At 56.9% G+C, this 21,514-nt stretch overlaps 1 protein-coding gene across 1 annotated transcript; it reads right to left on the reverse strand.

Annotated features, from left to right (window-relative positions):
* Positions 1-520: 520 nt before the first annotated feature.
* LOC34620146 lies at positions 521-21,035 on the reverse strand. Its single transcript, XM_026334793.1, has 23 exons — positions 20,519-21,035; positions 18,828-19,681; positions 18,412-18,620; positions 18,101-18,188; positions 17,750-17,894; positions 17,236-17,469; positions 16,427-16,952; positions 14,556-15,025; positions 13,861-14,435; positions 12,906-12,982; positions 12,248-12,481; positions 9,551-11,766; positions 8,561-8,854; positions 8,178-8,411; positions 7,726-7,949; positions 6,852-7,394; positions 6,318-6,782; positions 6,073-6,157; positions 5,008-5,823; positions 3,207-4,680; positions 2,835-2,982; positions 1,009-1,369; positions 521-639 (listed from the first exon to the last, which is right to left on the reverse strand). Exons 1-23 carry the CDS (start codon positions 21,033-21,035, stop codon positions 521-523), a joined length of 10,908 nt encoding a protein of 3,635 aa, XP_026190578.1.
* Between the last annotated feature and the right edge of the window lie 479 nt (positions 21,036-21,514).

Genomic DNA, 21,514 nt, shown 5'->3' on the forward strand with positions numbered 1-21,514 from the left:
CACGCCGCACACGAGGCAATCGCTGCAGATAGGGACAAAGCTGCAAAACGAGACAGGCAGGGCATATTCCCCCAGAGGGGCAGCACTCTGCGCGCGTAACCCTAACGTGGGAAGAACTCGAGTGACGCCACGTTTATTCGTAGCTGCCATTGCGGCGTGCCTGCCTCCCTGAAGCGGCAACAGGGCATGCGCTGTGGTGGGCATGTAGCAGACTCACGAATTCTGCACGCTACTGTAACCGGACTAGCAACCTGACATGCAATCCGCAGGCTGCACCAGAAAAATCGCCGCCGTGAACTTTCTAAGTATACATATATATATTTGCACTTTAAAAAGCCACGCGGAGGTGTTAGCGCCCCTTCGGCGAACTCATGCGGGTGATGCGCTTCCCGTGCAGCAGCTACCCGAGAAAGGAGGCGCTTCCCCTGTTATCGCGAGCGAGTGCAGATGCGGCTTCTAATTCATTCTGCCCAGGCAACCCGGCGCTCCGCAGAGACAAACAAGCTTGTCGCCTTCAGCCTCAATGCCAAACTGGTAATCGTAAGTCACCTCCGCCCCAGCGGGAACATCCTCCTTGGCAATGATGAGGATGTGTTTCAGACCCGCTTCGCAGACGACTATGCGGCACGTGCAGTTGGGCTGCATGAAAAACAGCAGCAAAACACGCGCATAGCCGCACGAGAAGCATGCTTTATGATGGTTTTGCATGACGGGCAGGCGGATGCAAGGGGTCAACACGGACGGAAACAAACAAACACAGACACAGACAAATACACAGATACGCCGTACACAACACAGGCTATCTACAACATACAGAGACAATTATTCCCAATGGCCCACATCTCATGAAAATGCGCACAAAAGGCCGTCTCTCTCCACGTGCTCTGCATGCTTTTCTGTCGCTTACCCCTCTGTAGGGCGCCTACAACTGCAGCAACTACTAGTACTACTACTACAACTGTGGTTCTCTCTCTCTCTCTCTCCCTGTCTCTCTCTCTTCTACCACACCATGGCTCTTATTATAACGCAACCCACCATATTCACATACACATCTAGATAGACAATCAAAGTGCGCACACACACGGAGACAAGTTTTTCCTGTCCTATTTAAAGCCGTCACCCCCTCCACCCCTCCCGCGCGCAAGCTACTTCCACAGTCTCCGTGCTGGAAGCTGCTCCACACGCTTACCGCGCAAGAATGATTGATGAAACGCGAAACATTTCCTCTGCGAGTTGCGTCCACGACGAAGGCGTCATCTAGTCGAAACATGTAGCAGGAGCCATCGCCACCTCTTTGCATTTCATACAATACTTCCCGCTTGTCGCTCACCACGTTGCGGATCACTGCACCCACGTACTCTACCACCGGCTGCAGCAGCGACACAGCAGTAGCAGCAGCAGCAGCCACAGTCCTATGCAAGCCGAACAAACGCCACACATGCCCCGATAAAGAGCAAGACAACAAGGACGCGGAGCAGGCACACGATGCGGCAGGCGCTCGCTCAAAGGCACTGCATAGCACCGCAAGCATGAGAGGAGCTGCAGTGTGTCGCGACAAAGCATGCATCAACATGAGGTCAAACCGCAAGTCGGCGCGTCTGTACGCGTTCACAAACACGCACGCAAGGGGCCCCACAGCTGCGCAGCATGCAGCTGCCGACACTCGAGAAGGCAGTCCAAAGGCACAAGGACGAAAAATACCGCGTGAAAAACCAAAGGGCCCCACAGCCGGGAGATGCTGCGCTGGCAAGCCCGATACGAAAAAATTTACAAAAAACAGCGTATGGGTAGACGCCAAACAAAGACATGTTGACACAAGCCAACGTGAACACCTACCCACGAGGCACACAGGGGATAGAGACAAGTCTACAGACGGACGAAGAAGCGAACCCCAACCGCGGCTGTTGGACAGGCACAAGGCCGCAACAAGAAGCATACATAATTACAGAGGGTGGTAGCAAGCATCTCTAAAAGCAACGAACCTGCCCCTGTGCAATAGGAACCAGCGTGAAGAGCCCTAAGCCATGAATCTTTGAAGGCAACACCGCCAAACGTTCCTGCGCACAAAGACAAAACAAAAAAGGCAACCAATGCAGCACGTATGCAGTGGAATGCACACACGTAGGCTAGACGACAAAAGCGTAGATTCCACTTAAAGGCACGGCGTTTTTTCCAGTGCATCAGGAGCAGCTGCCTGTGTGCATGCACACAGGCAGCTGCTCCTGATGCACTGGAAACAAGGGCGCTCCCGCGACTGGAGGCCTGCATACCTCCTGGTTACCACTCTGCAGCATCCGGTAAAGCGCTGCGGGAGAAAGTGCATCGAATCCCCTTTTTCCTTGGGTACGCAGCCGTCCAGAGGACTGCCGTGATCCTCCACTCCCCATCACCGCCAAGGACGCTACTGTATCTGCGGCGTCGGCCTGAAGCAGCAGAATCACCAGCAGCAGCACGCATTGGAGCAGCAGGAGTGGCAGAAACATTTGGAGAAGGAGAATAAGAAGATGAAGACCGGTGTAGGCACATAAAGCGCACGAGTACGTCGTAAAAAAGTCTCACAGAAATCCAACAAACAAACCCTCAAAGGTGTATGCATGTATGTATGTATGTATGTATGTGTGCATGTGCATGTGCATGTGCATGTGTGTGTGTGTCTGTCTGTCTGCATCTCCGACGCCCCTTAAATTAACGAGGGGATTAAAGACAGCCGTTGCAGCGCGAGCCTCAAGGCAACGGCAAGCCGCAAGAAAATGCCGGCGGCAGCGCTGGTGGACTCTTGCCGACTATGGCCTTAAAGAAGGGGGGGAGATGAGGATTATAAGAAGGCGCCACACCTTGTCTCTGGCATGCACGCGAGTAAAGAATTCCTCTCCCTCTGCAGCTTCGGGGACTGCAGAGGACTGCAGATCGCGAGGCACGCAGAAAGCGCCTCCCGCTTTCGCCGCGGCTGCGCTGCCCGCAGACCAAGCGGTGCTGCTGCAGCTGCAAAGTTTTGCATTAACACGCACATACATATGCATATACTTGTAGACACACGCATGCATGCATCCACATAATATATATATATATACACCCATCAGGACACACCCAGAGAGCAGCAAGATAGGACTGCGGGGAAGGGCTCTCTGCCTTGCTGGCGCAGAAAGAAAGAATTCAGGAATTGCTGATCAACGGCTCCGATAAAGCAGAGGGCAAGCCTTCTTTACCTCTGCGGTGGAAGGCGGCTTATAGCCCGTTGCCGCAGCTGCTGCAGAGCACGCGATGCCAAGATTTGAGGCAGCAGTTCTCGCAAGCGCTGTACGACATAAGGGCATTTGAGGCCAAAGAAGGCCTCAGCGTCCACCTCTGACAAAGTAATGGGCTTCTGACTCTGCCGGGAGTTTTGTGGAAGCTGCTGGTGAGAGGGTTGCTGGTGAGAGGGTTGCTCAGTCTTTAGCGGTGCTGTTATTGGAGTAGCACTAGCGCCTTCCAGTTCGAATTCGTTTCTTGAGATGCTGTCAACAGGAGGCAGCGGGTTCATGGTCGGGCTGCTGCTCCCGCTGTCCTCTGTGCATGCGGATGCACCGGCGACAGTCTCCCCCGTAGAGGAAGCGAGATTGCTGTTTTCCTGAGGGTGCAGCTGCCGCTGCAACTCCTTCAACAGCGTGCCAACAACTAGGTGCACATCGAAACCTTCTGCAACGCGCCATCCAAAGCGGCATGCAGAGCACAAAGGGGCTGAGATCTGCGCTGATGCTGCTTGTGATGTCGCTGCCAACAACACTTCGGTAGGGCCAGAAGCAGGCTGGGAAAGGCAGTCAAGAATGAAGTAGGGACGCTCCTTGTGTGCCGTGATGCTGCAAAGATATGTGGCCCTTCGAAGCCTCCGACTACTGTTGCTGCCAATGCTGCTGCTACTAATGCTGCTCTTGCTCTTGCTCTTGCTGCACAGAGGATCGTGCGCGCTGGCGGGAACGTCCACACTCCAGAATCGCCGGGCAGCACAGTAGCCGATGGGAAACAAAGAATCGCGACTTCCGTCGAACAACAACGGTAGCCCAAGAGATATCAGGGTAAGGCCTCCATATCTCACGAGCACCGAAGAGGTGGGGGCATGCTGCAGCTCTAGCTGCTGCAGCTTTTCCTGCTTTTCCTGTTGCTGTTGTTGCTGTTGTTGCTGTTGCAGCGTGTGTGCTGCCGCCACAGCCGTATTAGCTGTCTGCGTCTCTGGCACCTCCCCCTGCAGCGTGCGAATGCTGGATGCAGCCTCGGGGGAAAAACATGGCAAGACTTCAGCAGCAGCACAGCGGCCGCCTGCAGAAGGAGGAAGCTCTGGAGACAAGAAGGAGCACTGATTCTGAAGTGCTGCATGCGCATCTTCCATCAGCTGCTGGAGAAGGGCAACTGCTTCTGAAGCCGCTGAAGCAGTCTCGCCAGTAGCAGCTGCCTCATCTGCTGTCGCCGCAGGCAGCTGCCTTAAGGCCAGTCCGAGAGGATGCGAGTCGACGTCAAGTGCTGCGGCAGTAACTGCGGCTGCGTTTGCCTCCGATGCAAAGCTAGGAGGCTGGATACGCAGACTCTGAAGCAGCAGCCGCAGCAAAACCGCTGCAGCCCCCCCCCCGACTCCCTCAAGTGCGACAAAAAGAGGATCTTCCGCTGCAGCTTCCTCCAGTGGTATTGCAGCCGTTTGAGCCGCTGCACCTGCTGGCGACGAGGCAAACACACCTACCCCTAAGCGAGCACTTGGCGATGCAGCGGCAACAACAGCAGCCGCTGCAGAACGCCCTTCATCACAACAGCTGCCGCACCAGAATCGACGGAGTGTACATACAACACGAGGTCGGGACCTACATCCAGGCTTTTGTTGCTGCATGTGGTGTTGTTGCTGTTGATGCTGCATCTGGTGTTGTTGCGGAAGTTCTCCGGTTGCGGCGAGAATCAAGCAGGTGAAGTGGTAGCGTGTGTTGCACGGCTTAATCCCCTCTGTTGTTTGCTGCATGCCGGCGCATGCGACGAAAGCCCCATTGCGGCCGCAAGCCGCGCAGCGGCTGCGACGTGCAGCTGCGGCATTTGCCAGCAGCACATCGGCGGAGATCTCGATCGGCGGAAGCTGCTCGGGTAAAGCCGCAAAAGGCCGGACGACTTCTTTGCTGCCTCCATGGAGTCGGCGATGTGCTGCAGCAGCAGCATCGCCTGCAGTGTCTGAGGGAGTTGTGGGGGATGCGGATGCATGCGTTGTTGGTGTATCCGAAACAGGGGATCTGAACAGCTCCATCTCGCCCTGCATCTTCATGCCTTGCTGCGGCTGCCGCTGCCGCTGCCGCCGCATGCGTTGGAGTCCAGCAAAAGGATCAGCGAGCTGCAGCATTTCCGGAGAGAGCACCGCAGCTGCTGGTGCATGCGAAGAGGCCCCCCATGCACAGCAGCCTGCGTGTGCCCACGAATCCAGCAGCGGCAGCAGGTGGCCTGCAATTAATCTGTCACCACTAACTCCACAAAAGACGCAAAAACGAGAATCTCCCGCTGCTGCTGCTGCCGCCGCAGAAGTGCAAGCGCCCAAGAAACAGCTGCGCGGATCGCCGCTTTTTTTCCGCAGGCTTAGTGCCAGCAAACGAACCAGCAGCGAAGGGATGGCGACCGCCTCCTGAGCCGAAGCAGCGCTACCCGTGCAGCAGCTGCTGACCCCATCGCCCGCTTTGCTAAGGCTCTCCAGACGACACATAGCACGATGCAGTCGGTAAAAGAGGCGGCGACGCACGAGTCGAAGCTCCCGAGACGCTGCAGACCAGGGAGAGCAGTTTCCAAGGGAGGTTCGAACGTTGCAGCCGAATACCGCAGAAGCCGCTGGAGAAGAAGAAGAAATAGCAGCTGAAGGAGAAGAAGAAATAAGAGCTGAAGAAGAGGTGGCAGCTGAAGGAGAAGAAGAAAGAAGAGCTGAAGAAGAGGTGGCAGCTGACGGAGAAGAAGAAATAACAGCTGAAGAAGATCCAGCAGCTAAAGGAGAAGAAGAAATAGCAGCTGAAGCTTGCACGACACCCGTGAAAGCGGCCTCTGATCCTTGCCGCCGCTGTTGGTTCTGCACGAGTTCCTTGCAGGCACTCAACAGCGCGTAGAGCACCTGCAACGCAACAACACCGAGCATTACATCGCCATCACCACAGGCCCCCTTCTTCCGTCTCTTCCTGAAACAACAGGCAAATAGTATAGAAAAACGCCATGTGTGTGCTCCTCCCTCCAGACTGCCCATTATACCCAGTACCAGAGGCCATTTTACGAGACATGGAGACGTCTCATAGAGCAGCAGGAGGTGATGTTCCCCCATATAATAGGTATCCTACTGGTTCCTCTCGCGGCTCCTTCTCCAATTTGACTGCACGGGCCGAGCGGCGTAGTGACGCCAAGACGAAGGCGTTCAGGGCAGATGGCAACGTCGCTGAGCCTTCCAGGAGTGAGAAAAGGCGGAGACAGAGACGCTTGTAGGCGTTCTGCTGTCTTTTCCCCTCGAGCGGCAGCCCGTGATGCAGCTGATCGACGTCGGAAGTGTCTGACTGGACTGCATGCAGCAGATGATCTACGAGATCTCCGATGGCGGATCTAAGCTCGGCCGGCTGCAGTGTGCATCTTGCTAGGGGGACGCGCGTCATCGCACTGCCAGCACTTCTCAGAGACTCTGTGGGGTGGCTGCCCTTCCTCCCCCCTTGATCCACAAGGGGGAGCAGTGTCTGTAGCAGCAGGGACTGCAGCTGCGCGTGAACTGATACAGCAGCGTGGGCACGCGCAAGCAGTGCAGGAACGCCGCTATGCTGCGGAAGCATCCCGAGGAAAGCAGTAGTAGCATTAGTAGTAGCATTAGTAGTAGCACTAGTAGTAGCTTTAGTAGTAGCATTGGTAGCATTAGCAGCATTAGTAGTAGCAGCAGTAGTAGCAGCAGCATCCCCAGTCTTCGAATCAGCATCAGCAACAGCTCGCGCTGCAGCCGGATGATCCGCTAACTCTGCGCATGCATCACATAAGCCCTCAAGGCCGTCCATCACGAATAGGGGGGCTTTGCGTCTCCTTTTGCGTGCACTCAAGTCGTTGCTGCTTCCCGATGATAAACCTGTGCTTTCGAGTGAATTTTCCGCCGATCCGCTGAATGCGGGGACACGTTTGTCGAGAGAGCCACACAAAGCGCATACCGTCACAACGCTGCGGATGCTGCTGTCTCCTTCGAGGCAGCTGAAGTTTTTCGTGGCCGTCTCACTGTTTCGCCCTTCCCCTCCGGCTGCTTCAGACGTTGCAGCGACTTCCCTAGACACTGGAGAGCAGTCCGAGGAGGTCAAACTCGGCGTATCGGGATCAGCATGCAGCGCTGCTCGCTGGCGTCGATGCCACGCAGCGTTGTCGGCTTCTTCTGAGAGCCCTAAAAGGCGCAGCTGCAATGGCTGCAAGGCTACACGCGAGGCGAGAGGCACCAATACACCGCTGCTGCTACATGCCTCACAGAGAACGGCCAGATTTCCGCAGCGCTGCCAAATGCAGCCAAGAGTCCTCACTACTAGTTGCTGTTGTTGTTGCTGTTGCTGTTGTTGCAGTTGTTGCTGTTGCTGTTGTTGCAGTTGTTGCTGTTGTTGCAGTTGCTGACGCTGCTGTTGGTGCAGTTGCTGACGCTGCTGTTGGTGCTGTTGCTGTTGCTGTTGCTGACGCTGCTGTTGCTGCTGCAGTAAGAACGCTCCTGCTGGTGCGCAACGCGTCTGGCTAGCCAGCTCTGGCAGCACACTCACTGGAGAGGCTACGATGCCCTGCTGTGGCGATGGCTGCTGTAAAGGCGGCACTGCTCTGCTGACTCCTCCTGCTGCTGCAGCGTCTACCAGAGGGTGTGTCAGTTGTTTCAGGATCTGTTGGGGCAGCAAGGAAGACGATCCGGCAAGGGTGTGCTGCATCAGGTGCTGCGGCAGCAACGGCTGCTTCAGCAAGTGCTGCTGAACAAACTGTGACGGATGAGGCTTACTGGAGAGAGTGTCAGATGGCATCCCCTTCAAGCCAAGGAGGGATGAGGGTGCAGCACCCGCTGCTAGAGCCGCAACTGCAGAGGATGTGTCTTGCTGCATCGGCAAAAGGCGTGGCTGTTGTGGAAGCGCGAATTTAGCGGGGAGTAAGGCAGTTGATGCGCCGGTAGAAGTCGCCGCAGAAGCAGCTGTGCTACCGACAGAGGCTGCGGAGTATGTACGTTGCTCCTGCAAGGCTTGAATGAGCTCCTCGTTTCTGCGTATGAGCGCCGACTGGTGTTGCAGCAAGTGCTGCTTCAGCGCTTGAGGTTCGCCAGCAAACACCCCACCAACCCCACCAGTAGAAGGCAACCCCGCTACCACGGACGGCTGGTGCGAATAAGACTGCGCATGCGATTGCAAAGTCTGCAGATGCAGCGTCTGCGAAGAACTTGCCCAAAGGCGCTGATGCGGCAACAGGTCCACGTGCTGCTGCATCTCGTTCGGCTGCTGTTGTTGCTGCTGCTGCATCGACGGGAGTTGCTGTTGGTGGAAAGGAGCAGCGGACAGTTTCTGCTGCTGTTGCGCCGGCTCTTGAGCATCCCCTGGCTCACAGACGTCCAAAGGAGTTTCAGGAGACGACGCTTCAGGGAGACTGTGGGCTGTTGCAGCTGCATTCGCAGCTTCCGCAAGACCACCTCCTTCTCCAGCAGCAGCAGTAGCCGAAAAAGATCTTCCTGCAGCGCCTCGTTCGGCAGCGAAGCTCAACGGCTTGGGTGCTGTTGCCGAGGGAGGAGACTCCACGGCAGCGAGTTGTGCTGGAACCTCCAGATCTATGGCTGCAGTTGCAGCAGCACTGGATGAAGCTGCTGCTGTCGTCAGAGAGGCACTCCTCGGCGAGATACCCCCTAATGCAAAAGCCCCGCTACTCATTTCTGCTGCTGCATGCAGCGCTGCAGCTGGGCCTGACACTGCAGCAGCAGCACCTGCTGCACTGACCAAAGAGGCGTCCATCGTAGGTGAGGTTGCTCCTCCAAAGAGGCCTGCAGCACCTGCTGCTGCAGTCTGTGATTCCCCGATTTGCTTGGAAAGACGCAGCTGCAGCAGTTGCTGCTGCAGCAGTTGCTGCTGTTGCTGCTGTTGCTGCTGCTGCAGCAGTTGCTGCTGCTGATGATGATGATAGGGTGTGCTGCCTGCGGTCTGAAGTGTCGGCTGCACGATGACGCCGAAGGAGCAGCGGTGTTGGTCTTCTCGCTGCTGCTGCTCTTCCTGGACTGCCCTCTTGAGGTGGACTAGCTGTTGCTGCGATTCGTGCTGCTGCTGCTGCTGCAACAGCGCTTGCGGTTGCTGGGGGGGCTGCACAGAATGTTGCTGGGGCTGCTGCTTTGAAAATCCATCTAGCTGACGTTGGAGGTGCTCAATCCGTTCGTGCAGCAGCTGTTGCAACTGCTGCTGCTGCAGTTGCTGCGAGGTCTGATGCATCAGCATGGGCTGCTGCTGCTGCACGTGCTGCTGCTGCTGCAGCGCAGCATGTTGTGGCAGCTGCTGCAGCACACGCGGGAGGTGTTGCTGCGTGCGCATCGGTTGCTGCGATTGGAGGGAGCGCAGTGTGGCGGCAGCGGAGAGAGTTTGGTAGTTCAAAGGATCCGACACAGCACCTGCTGCTGCTAAGCCTCTCGCTTGTGGGGTGAGCGCAGCAGCAGTAGCGGGCATGGCAGCAGACAACGGGCTTTGCCGTCGCGTCCGAGGCTGTATTATTCCCTTGAGATCCTTGAGCGCCTTCTGCTCTGTGGCAGTCCTCCACGCCGTCGATGGAGCAGCAGCAGCCGTGGGATGCTGCTGCTCCGCTTCCGAGACGCGCAGGGGTTGCAGGCTGTGCTGCTGCAGAGGCGACTGCGGAGGTTCATGCGTAATGAGGACTTCCTCTACTTTAGCGAGACAGCGGCTGTGAGCGGCAGCTCCGCAGTCGCTGCAGAAGCAGACATCCAGCATGCGATCTGCAGCTGCGGCTGTGGGAGGAGCAGCAGCAGTCGCAGCAGCAGCAGGAAGGGTGCTAGACGAACTGCGAGCGCCAGGAGTGCACTGCTTGCGGTGCTCAGTTTGATGCTGGAGTTCTTGCGGAAGCATTCTCGCGGCAGCAGCTGCTGCTTTATCCAGGATGTTGCGAGAATCCCAGAGAGAGAGGCAGGGAGACGGCCTTCCACAGCATACACACGAGAGACACGCTGGACACTCCCCAGTAGCAACCGCGAAGTCTGTGCTGCTTCTGTTGCAGCAGTCGCTGTTGCAGTTGCTGTTGCAGTTGCTGTTGCAGTTGCAGTTGCTGGCAAGACTGCTGCTGCCATTGGAGAGAGCCTCTAGCGCCTCCATCTTTCTGTCTAACGCTCTGGGAGCTGGAGAGCCTAAGCAAAAGGAGTGAAAGGACTCCCCGCAGCAGCGGCAGTGCAGCAGCAGTTGCTGATAGGCGAAGGAGCCGCAGAGGCTGCAGCAGTCGCTCCACAGCTGAGCTGCTCCTGCAGCGGCAGCAGCACATGCCTCTGCTGCTGCGCCGTCTCCGCGAACGCCCCTGCCTGAATCGGCAGAAGGTCCCCTTCCTCCCCCTCCCGCGCATGCCCAGGCTGCATAGAGAACGTGGAAAGCTTGAAGATAGGCAGACGTGTCCTCTGCAAAAGGAAACACGGCAACCGAAGCGGGCATGCGACCTCTGTACATCCGCAGTGCGCCTATGGCAGAAGCAGGAGTCGCGGTTGCAGGAGTGTCGATAATGAGTCCTGCTGCTGTCGATGCTGCATGGAAGGGCCGAATCGCGAGCTGCTGCTGCTGCTGCTGTGCCTCTGCGTCTTTCTTCCGCTTCTTCCGCTGCCCAGTGCAGCTGCGACGAGCTTCTACTATGCCCATGGCATGCTGCTGGTGCTGGTGCTGCTCTTGCTGCTGTTGCTGCTGCTGTTGCTGCGGAACCTTTAGGCACTGCGCAGCTGCGTCCCCCGCCAAGTGTACAGGCAGCTGCAGCACGTACAGCGGAAGCCCCTTAGGTGGCGGAGGCGGCGGCTCTCGACTGCAGATCGGAGGACTTAGATGCGGCAAGAGCAGCGTTCCCTTCGATTCGAGACGACTTTCATGGCTGAAACGCCACTGCAGCATGGGGGAGGGGCAGCGGTGCGGCAAGGCGGAAAGGGGGGCGAGGGGAAAGCCGCACGGGAAGTGCGGCTGGAGGCGTCGCAACAGCTGCTGCAAGCCTCGAACAGCAGCGGGAGATTTCAGAAGAAGCAGCTGGTGCGTGGTCAGTGCCACTGCGGAAGCCTCTGCTGCTGCGTCTGCCTGCTGCCCACTAGAGGATCCAGGAGAGGCCCCTGCTGAGACATCGCGATTCCTCGTAAAGCCCTTGGCACTCCCTCGGCGAAGGCCAGACGTGACTTTGCTTTGGGGAGCTTTCCAGTCGGCTGTCAGGGGTATAAGCTCCGCATCCGCAACTGCTGGAGAGCAATCCCCCTGCTGCTCGTCAAGGACGGGCAGCGCGGAGACTTCCGAGGGCGTCTGTGCCGCCGATTGCTGCCGCGAACAGCTCTCCCCAGATGCACTGCCCCCGGTGCTGTTGATACAGCTACTACTACTGCTGCTACTGCTGCTGCTGCTGCTGCTACTGCTGCTGCTGCTGCTAATGCTGCTGCTCGGGGTTGCCTGCGCGTCTACCAGCGCCAACGGCTCCTTATGGGGAAGCTCAAGGACGCTCACGAGGAGCTCGTTCGCTTTGCGCTGCAACGCAGCAGCTGCCTTGTACTGTCTCGTGTTGGGCATGTGCAGCGTTTTGGTATTCTGTATAATGAGAGACAGATCCTTCAGGAAGTCGCCTAAGGCGCTATAGCCACCGGTGCGCAGGCGGGACTTAACTGTGGACAGACACATCGGCTTCTGCACGACGCGCCAGTACAAAGAGTAGGTTGCATCCGGCAGGAAAGAGAACTCGCCGCTCCTATCCAGCGACATCAACTCCGCTACAATCCGTTCATACCGCTGCCGACGCGAGGGCGACCGACAGGAGGGGCATCTGCGTCGGAAAAAAATGAGCAAGCAGCCTCCTCTCGCTTCAGCCGCAATCAAGCATATACCCCTTTAACAAGCCCACTCAGCGTTCACGGAAACAGCAGCAACTCCCCCCTCTCCCCTCCCTGCACACGTGCTCCCACCCATATGTAGACTGCAGACTTTCTCACAGATGCAAAGGCCACAGATTGACGCCACATGAAAGGCCGCTCTGCGCAGCAGCAGCGGGTTCACGCAGAGCCAGCAAGCGACATGCCCACCTGTATTTCATTGTCTTCAGCTGCTGAGGATCGTGAGTGCCCTTTGCAAGCCGGGGATCGCAACGCGTGTGAATCCAAGCCTTGCAACCGTCGCATTGAACCCATGTCTCAACGGCACTCACACTTGTCCCACCAGCGGCTCCTGCACTCAAGTCCTCCCCACCCGCCCCGTCGGCTGCCCACGTCTTGAGACACATAAAACAGAACTGCCCCTCGTCAACGCTGCGGCGACAGCTGAAGACACAGACACGCCAAAAGGGGCCACACAAAGAACACACACATACACACAGAGACACTGAGACACACAGATATACATATTCATATATATAGAGACACACACATTCATATGATATAGAGACATACACATTCATATAATATAGAGACACACATATTCGCATAATATAAATACATACATATTCATATAATATACAGACATACATATTCATATAATATACAGACATACATATTCATATATATATGTATGTACGGACATACATATTCATATGATATACAGACATACATATTCAAATAATATGCAGACATATGTATTCAAATAATATACAGACATATTCAAATAATATAAAGACATACATATTCAAATAATATAAATGCATACCTATTCAAATAATATACAGACATGCATATTCATATAATATACAGGCATCCACACGCACGCACACACGGCGGCACATTTTCGGCCAGCCGCCGAGTGTCAGAGCCTGCTACATCGCGTTTCTGTGATCAATACCGATATATACACATAAATACATAAATATATACACATAAATACATATATACATATATATACATCCAAACGCACATATATACACATCCACATATACATAAATACAAACATATATACACCCATGCATACATGCATACGTATACATACAGCCATATATCTACGTACAAATATACAAGCACAGATATACATACACGTACATAAATACATACAATTATAGACACGAACATATGAATTCATGCAGCTGAATCACAGAGTCTTCAAATCCAGACAGCCCAAGGACGCACTGTGCGCAGAGAAGAAAGGATGCTGGATCCCAGTTAGCGTATTCTGGCCAGTAGAGGTCCACATAGCCGCAACTGGTGCATCGGCGGCAGGAGTCGCAGCGGTAAGTGGAGGAGCCGTGCAACTGGCCAGCCTATAGCACAACAACGGAGAGAAGCGCGAGACGAAGGAAGTCAGCCGAAGCTGCGTGAGGAAGCCGCGACAGCACCGGCACCAAACGATGCTTTTTCGCGGCGTGTCGTACGGGCATTCGTGCGATTTGAAATCCGCGCACAAAAGGACCGGCAGCTGGAGAGCAAGCAACAGCAGCAGCAGAGCAAGCTGCAGAGCAAGCACCAACAGCAACAGCAGCAGCAGCAGCAACAGCAGCAACAACAGCAGCAGCATCCTCAGGGGACAAAAAAAGGAGCCCGCCTCCGTGGCAGGGCCCCAACTTTTGGGAGTGCATGCGTACACTCGGGTAGCAGCAGGCACCATGTGCATAGGAATTGCAGCAGTGGCAGTTCAAGACAGGCTGGAAGCAAGGATCCTGTGCTGCTGTCGCTGCTGCTGCTGCAGTACCAGGGGCTGCGCGGCTTGCTGCAGCGGCAGCTGCAACTGCTGCAGGACTTCTCTCCGCAGTTAGGGGCATATCGATAGGCTCGCAGCAGTACAGACACTGCGCACAGTCTCTGCACACCCAAGGGGTGCGCATTCCCCTGTCATTGCGTCCACCTTCCTCCAAGCCCATAATGTTGCGAGGATTCGGGCAGAGCTGAACCTTAAGGGTGTGCTGCGAAGCCTTCTCGCCTTCCAGAAGGCCCTCCCCCGTTTCTTGCTCTTTCTCTTGCTGCTGTTGCTGTACTTCTTCTTGCAGGTGCTCTTTCTCTTGCTGCTGCTGCTGTACTTCTTCTTGCAGGTGCTCTTTCTCTTGCTGCTGTTGCTGTACTTCCTCTTGCAGGTGCTCTTTCTCTTGCTGCTTTCGCTGTACTTCTTCTTGCAGGTGCTCTTTCTCTTGCTGCTTTCGCTGTACTTCCTCTTGCAGGTGCTCTTTCTCTTGCTGCTGTTGCTGTACTTCTTCTTGCAGCTGCTCTTTCTCTTGCTGCTGTTGCTGTACTTCTTCTTGCAGGTGCTCTTTCTCTTGCTGTCGCTCTTTCTCTTGCTGTTGGACGTCATGCACCCCTTTTTCGCAACTGTCCTTCCTAGAACTCTCGCATTGCAGCGCTTTCTGCGGCGGCTCAGGGGACCGCCGTTGCTGCTCCGGTTCTGCGACTTCTCCATGAGACAGCTGCATCGACGTGCCTGCTGGGAGATCTTCAGATGGCACACCGTCCTGTTGCTGCTTTTGCTGCGTTTGCTGCTGTTGCCGCATCTTGACGGTGAGAGTGACGGGTGGCGCTGGGGTGCCTTCACTTTCCAATTCATCGCCAGGGTGTCTAGACACCCTCCACAGCAGCGAGCCTTGCCTTGAAAGAAGAGCAGATTGGGCACGGGCGAAGGCAAGCGGCAAAGAGCAGAAGCGGGATAAGGAAAAAGATCGCCTCAGCACCCGAGATTCCTGCTGCCTCTTGAAGCCTGCAAGAAGACTGGCGCGCGCAGAGACGGATAGACCTGGCGGCAAACAAAGACGGCGAGATGGCAATACAAACGTGCTCACGTATGCCTTCCTAGATCTGTCATACACCACGGTGCTCGGAGCCAATGGCCATCCCCCTGCAGGATAACACACGGCAGCAACGGAGGCACAAGCAGCAGCAAAAACAGCAGCATGACTATACACAACACCCCGTAAAAGCAAGGAGGAAAATGCAGTGCAGCCCACAAAACAAACCACCAGCAGCCCCAACAACCCCACTTTCCCACTTTTCCACTTTCCCCTTCTCCCCGCATCCTCCCTTCTGCCTTCCCGGCAACACCAGCGAAAGCCGCACTCGCAGCCTCAGCTTTCTGCTCCCAGGGCAAATGCCTGGCAACGTAAATATCTAGCAACGTAAATGTCTAGCAACGTAAATGTCTAGCAACGTAAATGTCTAGCAATGTAAATGTCTAGCAGCGATGCATGCTCCAGCATGCTGCTATGCTGCCGGCGCAGCCTTGCTGCAGATCCCGAGCTGACGACGCGCTGCCGCTCACCTGCATCGTCAGCTCCCTCCTCGCCCTGCTGCTGCATCAAAAGCCACCCTAAGGGGCTGTTGTCTTGCTGCAAGTCTTGCATGTTCTCCTCAGACAGTAGCGGCTGCTGGGTGGTTCGGGGATCTGGCTCCCCCGTAGGAGATGAGATAGCAGCCTCGTATCGGTAATGCTTGCTTTCTCTGGTATTGCCACTGCTGCCACCGTTTCTTTTGCCGCTGCCTTCCGCTGCAGCATCACGTTCCTTCCTGTGTCGCTCAATAGCCGCTTCTCGCTCGGCTAGCAGCTTTCGGTGTCGTAATGCCTCCACACACAAAGCGTTTGGGGAGACCCTAAAGGGCAGCAGCAGCAGCACAGCAGCAGCGCCAGAGTCAGTCACTTGGCTACAAATCCCCAGAGAACGACTTATTTACCACCACCATCATCGAGGAGAGCCCGACGGAACTAACTCCTGTGTTTTTTGTATATACACCATAGATGCATTCACAAGGCCGCATGCACCCCCTCGGGGCACATGCGACAGGCCGTATCGAGTCGTATGCCTTCGAACCCGTACAACAGGCTTCATTTCCTTTCATTTCGTTCATGCCTGCATGCATGCACCCTCTACTCTGCACAGTCTAGCCTACCCCATGGATGCAATCCGTCTGTGGGCAGGTCTCACGCATCCGGCGTGGAAAACTCGTTGGCAAGAGCAGCACTGCAGCCCCCAGTACAGCTGGAGAGTGTCTGCTCCCTCCGCCCCTTCTTGCGATTCTGGTGCACTGGGAGGTCTGTCATCCGCAGGCGTGTTGTTGCAGCTGCCGGGGGAGCTTCCTGTTGCCTCCCCACTGCTGCTGCTGCTGTCGCTGCTGCTGCGCATCTCGGCTGCCGCTCGCGCCGCAGCCGTAGGCTCAACGCCCGTAGGATAGCTAGCCAGAATCTCCTCAGGGGAGAGAGTGGGGGGAACCTCTACTGGCAGTCCAGGAGTCATGACGTAGCAAACAGGCTTGCTGCAGCTACGGCATCGGGTGGGGAGACTGCTGCTGCTGCCTTTGCTCGGCATGCTATTACATGCGCTATGCAGCGCATCCTCCGAGGCTTCGGCCTTCCGTTGTCGCGTATCTGAGCCCTTTGCATGCTCTTGCTGAGGTGGCTGCTCGGCACCTGAGGCGGCAGAGGCTCTCATCGGGAGCTCCCCCGTCTCGCCTTGTTGCAGTTTCTGCTGCTGCTCCTGCAGTCTCTGCTGGTGCTTCTCGCCAGGCGAAAGCAAGGGCTTTGGAATGTCGAAACGCCACCACACCGGCTCCGTAGACACCAGACGAACAACATCGTGCGCTAACGAGAACCAGCCCCTGTGTGTCTCCTCCGGCGAGAGGGGAAGGCTGTCACCCCGGAGATGAAGCGGAGGCGCATCGGCTGGCGAGCACAGCTCCTCCCTATTCTCCGTCAGAAGAAAGTGCACAAAGATCGTCCTATACTTCGGCAAGTAATACTTCAAGATGCCTTCTGCCCATTCAAAAGTCTCAGGACTCTGCCGATCTCTCCACGTTCGCACTACTCGCACTCGACACCCAATGAGGCAGAAGACTGGATGGGTAGCAGCACACAGAGGAGACAGGCAGGCAGGGGGACGACCTATTCGAGCAGATTCGCGGAACGACGGCAGTCAAAAATGATGGCCAGAGCAACAAGAGGAGCTGCATGCGCTTGTGCATGCGTGCCTTCGCAAAAAAACTCCCGACGAGAGAGCACTCAGCAGCACCCACTACGCAGTGGCAAAGACGTCAGCCCAAGCCGCGAAAGCCTCTCGCAGCAGGACTGCGCATACAGCGGCAGCCGGCAACTATCGCTCAACGAGCATCCGCCTTACCCTGACGATCCTCTCGAACCTCGATCTTCTGACCATAAGCAGCAAACGGATCCTCAGGAGCTTCCTTCTCCCTTGGTGCTGGTGCAGGCTTCGCCATCCGAGGAGCCGCTTGCTGCCGCTGCCGCTGGGGCGCTTGCGTGGCTGCAGGCTCTTGCAGCTGCTTCAGCATCGTCCTTGTAAGGCGTATGCCCGTAGCTGCTAGCAACGCCTCGATGCCTTCGCCTTCTGAGGAGCCTGCGGCAGCAGCGACGGGGGCAAAAAGCAGCAGCACCACCACCACAACTGACGCCAGCACCCGCGCGCGTTTGTCCCCCCTCCTTTCCCTCCCCTATTAAAACCGCGTTTTGCAGGATACACCACAAAAAAGAGAGACCAGAGCCACAGCTAGCGACAGATGCACTAAAAACAAACACGGAAGCAGACAAAAAGTATCGCAGCAGCAGCAGGATCTGCTGCACTGCGACACACGAGGCCCCTCCGCAAAACAGCTGTGCACCAAACCCACAGAACGTACCAGACACCTCGACCACCTTCGACATACAGAGTGCAGCGTCTCCTGTCTCTGGTGCTTTCGCTCCTCTTGTTGGAGCCGCTGCCATGACGGCGTCCACGGGTGAAGCAGACGCAGCGGAGACAGGAGCATCAGTACTTTTGCTCGCCTTTCGCCCGTGTGCTTCTTCTTTCTGCTTTCCGTGAGATTCCGCGCCTGCTGCTGCTGCAGTTGCACCGGTCGATTCAGGGGTGCGCCTGCTGCCACTCTTCTCTGCCTGCGCGACGCCTGCATGCGGCTGCTGCTGCTGCTTCTGTCCCTTCCGGTGCACTGACTCTGCATTCTTCGCATGACTGTGCCGTCCCGCTGGCAAGCCTGAGGAGCTGCTGGTCGTCGTGCAGGCAATACTGCCGCTGCTGCGTGCAGCCGCCGTCCTGCGTGGCTCAATCGGTTGGTAATTCTCCTGCAGCAAACCCCAGAGCTCACGCGAGACACGCTGCTCCTTGGACTTGTTGCTCTTCTTGCTACTTGCACCACTGCTAGCTTTTGGTGCGCCAGTTTCCTTCGCATTTCCTTGGGGATCCCCTTCCGGTGCACTCGCTGTTTGCTCCTTTTGCTCCCCTGCGTCTTCTCCAGGCTTCTTCTCCGTCGCGCTCGGAGACGCAGCGGCAGCAGCTTGCTGCTGCTGCTCCTGCGGTTGGTGTTGCGAGGGTTGGGTGGTGTCTAGCCCTCCCCCAGATTCCACGGATCCATGCATCTCAGAATCCCCTTTGTGCGCATGCACTTCCTTCGCAGTCTCCACAGGCGCTGCATCTCCCCTAAGACTCGAGGCTGTCAAAAACGCATCGTCGGCAGCCGCCATTTCGAAGCCACGCTTGTCTGCAGATCCCTCCATCTTTGCCGTGTCTGCGAAAGCTTCTCCGCCTTCTGGCATATCCCCTGCACTTTCGCTCAGCACTGCTCCTGCTGTGGAATCTGCTGCTGCCGCTCCTGCTGAATCTACTCCTGCTGTGGAATCTGCTGCTGCCGCTCCTGCTGAATCTGCTCCTACTCCGAAATCTGCTGCTGCCGCTCCTGCTGAATCCATTCCTCCTGCTGTTGCTGCTCCTGCTGTTGCATCTGCCACAAAAGTTTCAGCCGTTTGCAAGGGGCTGGCGCACGCAGTTGCAGCAGTCCTGTCCGCAGCTTCTAGCCGGCGTTTGGAGGTTCCTTTGCCTGGAGCTTGCACAGCTGCTTCCTCGTGTTTCTCCACTGCAAGCCGTTCGCGATGCATTCTAGTCTCTGCCTCCCCAGCGTCCTCCCCCCCCCCTTGGGGAGGACGAGTGGAATTAACAGTCTCTGAAGCCGTAGCCACGGCACTGGCGCCGACGTCGACCGCCTCCAGAGAATAAGCGTCTTCGGCATCCTTTTGTGCATCCCCCTTTGCTGCTGCTGTTGTTGCAGAGAGATGCGAAGACGATTTACCAGAGCCACTCTCCTTCTTCGCACGGCTCTTGTGGCGATGTCGCTCCTCCTGCAAACTCTCGACGGCAGCTCTAGCGCGATCCGACTCCGGATAACGGTCCCGGTGAGACGCCTTCTCCTCCTCCTTCTCCGCTTGCTGATGCTGACGCTCTGCGACGAAGAGTCCTACAACTTCTCCTTCGGAGACAGGTGTGCCTGCGGCAGCTAAAGCCTGCCGCTGCTGCAGCAGCACTTTTTTATACTCCCCAAGAGCCGCATCTGCCGCAGCAGCGCCTCCATAGCCTTGCCGAACTCGCGCAGCAACGGCAGCACGACCCCACATCTCCAGCTTGTGCAATTCCGTTTCGCGCATATCTCCCCAGGGATTATCGGGATCTGCAGCAGGCAGAGACAGATCCGCCTTCTCTGCCAGTGCCCTTATTTCTGCTGCGGCCGCTGCTCCCCACACACGCGCTGTCTCCTCGGAAGCCTCTGCTGAGGATAGTGCCGCCCCTCCCCCCCCCGAGACGCCACGCAGTGCAGCAGCAGAAAGAGCACCAGCAGCAGCAGCAATAGAACCACCCCCCCCCCCACCACCAACACCACCATCGCCACCAGAAAACCCCCCCGGGGTGCTGTGCAGCTGCTGCTGGGAAGCAGAGGCAGCATGCAGAACGCGCTGCTGAGGCACAGGCAGCACACGAGGCGGGGGGTGGTGATGCTGCTCTCCATGTGCCTTCTGATGAAGCGGCTGAGATGGCTGCTTCTGAGCATATGCAGGAGGCTCTCTCGAATCGCAGACGGCTCTCCCGTCCCCCGTTGTTGCCACGCCACGTCCTGAGTATCCCACCGCAGCGATAGAGTCTCCTGATGCACCACCCTGTCCATACACCCCACGACTCTCAAGGTGGCGAGGATTCCACCCTAGGGGCCCCCAAGAAGAGGCCCCTTCGGCGGAACCCTCGAGAGGAGGGGGGGCACTCTGGGGGAGTGCTTGCCAGCGTTCTTCATGTCCAAATCTTCCATGTGCAGTCCGATACTCTTCCCCCCCCTTGCCCTTGCTGCTGTAGCTCCCACCCCTGTTGCTGCTGCTGCTGCCGCTCTGTGCCTCTCTGAAGTGACAATCCCTGCTACGGCTACGCCCAACTCTCTCCCTGCTCCGGCTACGGCGATCTTCATGTCGCAAATATACTGTAGAAGACGAGCGATTACGCGTGTAACCCCCCTCGCTTCTCAGCTGCTGCTGCTGCTGATGCTGCTGCTGCTGCTGCTGCTGCTGCTGATGCTGCTGCTGCTGCTGATGCTGCTGCTGCTGCTGCTGCGCTTGAGACAGCCACAAGGTCAGCGTACCTGCAGACTCGGGGCCCTGGTCAAAACGTCTCTTGTTTAGGGTCCTATGAGTTTTGCTGGCGGTGCTGGAGGCTGTGTTGTGGGGAGCCTCTCGAGCGTTTGGAACCCTCGCGTCTTGACTCGTGCGTTGCCAGCCAGTGTGAGAGCTGCTGTTTTTTTCGTTGCCAGACTCTAGCGTCCAGGCACACCGGCTCTCCGCATGCGCTTGCTCAGGAGTCTTCTTGCCATCGGGAGTGAAGTAACCGCAGCTGCGACTACCAGCGTGCGGAGGCAGGTCCAAGGCACTTTCTCCTGCTGCTGGTATGCCGCTTGGAGGAGTGCTCGGAGGCTGCTTCTGCGAACTGGGATGCCTCTGGGTGTCTTCTTGTCGGGGGGGCAGCAGTTGGCTCGTGGGGGGCCCCTGATCCCATCGACTGCGCCTCTTCGGGAGGCCTACTCCTGCTGCTGCATTCGTCCTTTCAGAGCTGGCTGCCCCCAAGGGAGCCGCATGCTGGGGAGGGGGGGTTGAACATTGCATGCTGCGCTTAGCGGCAGTCTCGCTGACCGCCGACCCTTCGAGGCAGCGACTCTCTCGCCTCCAACTGCAGACGCTGCTGCTGCATCGAGTAGTTCGTTCCGCAGCAGCTGCAGGCCTTGCTGCTCTTCACGCGTGCGCTGGAAGGGAACGCCCCTGTCGCGGTTTGCTGTGCTGCATCGGAGTTGGCACCAGCAGCGGCAAAAACAGTACGCCTGTTCCGGAAAGATTCCCCGATGCCGCCCTCCTGCTGCTGCGGCTGGCGTTGTTGCGTGCTCGCTGCGGACGGCGCTGCAGTTCGGCTGGAAGCTCCTACCAAGCCTCTGTGGGCAGGGGTGACGCTGGCTTGCGGGTTCGCTGGAGCAGATGCCTCTTAGGAGTCTTCGCTGGAGAGACTAATCCCCCTAAACATTGATATACACACTTTAAAAGCGCAGCTCTGGTACATATTTATAATTTATATATATGTATCGCAGCAGCAG

Source organism: Cyclospora cayetanensis, unplaced genomic scaffold (assembly GCF_002999335.1).
Source record: "Cyclospora cayetanensis isolate NF1_C8 unplaced genomic scaffold, CcayRef3 CcayRef3_contig_5, whole genome shotgun sequence".
Lineage (NCBI taxonomy): Eukaryota > Apicomplexa > Conoidasida > Eucoccidiorida > Eimeriidae > Cyclospora > Cyclospora cayetanensis.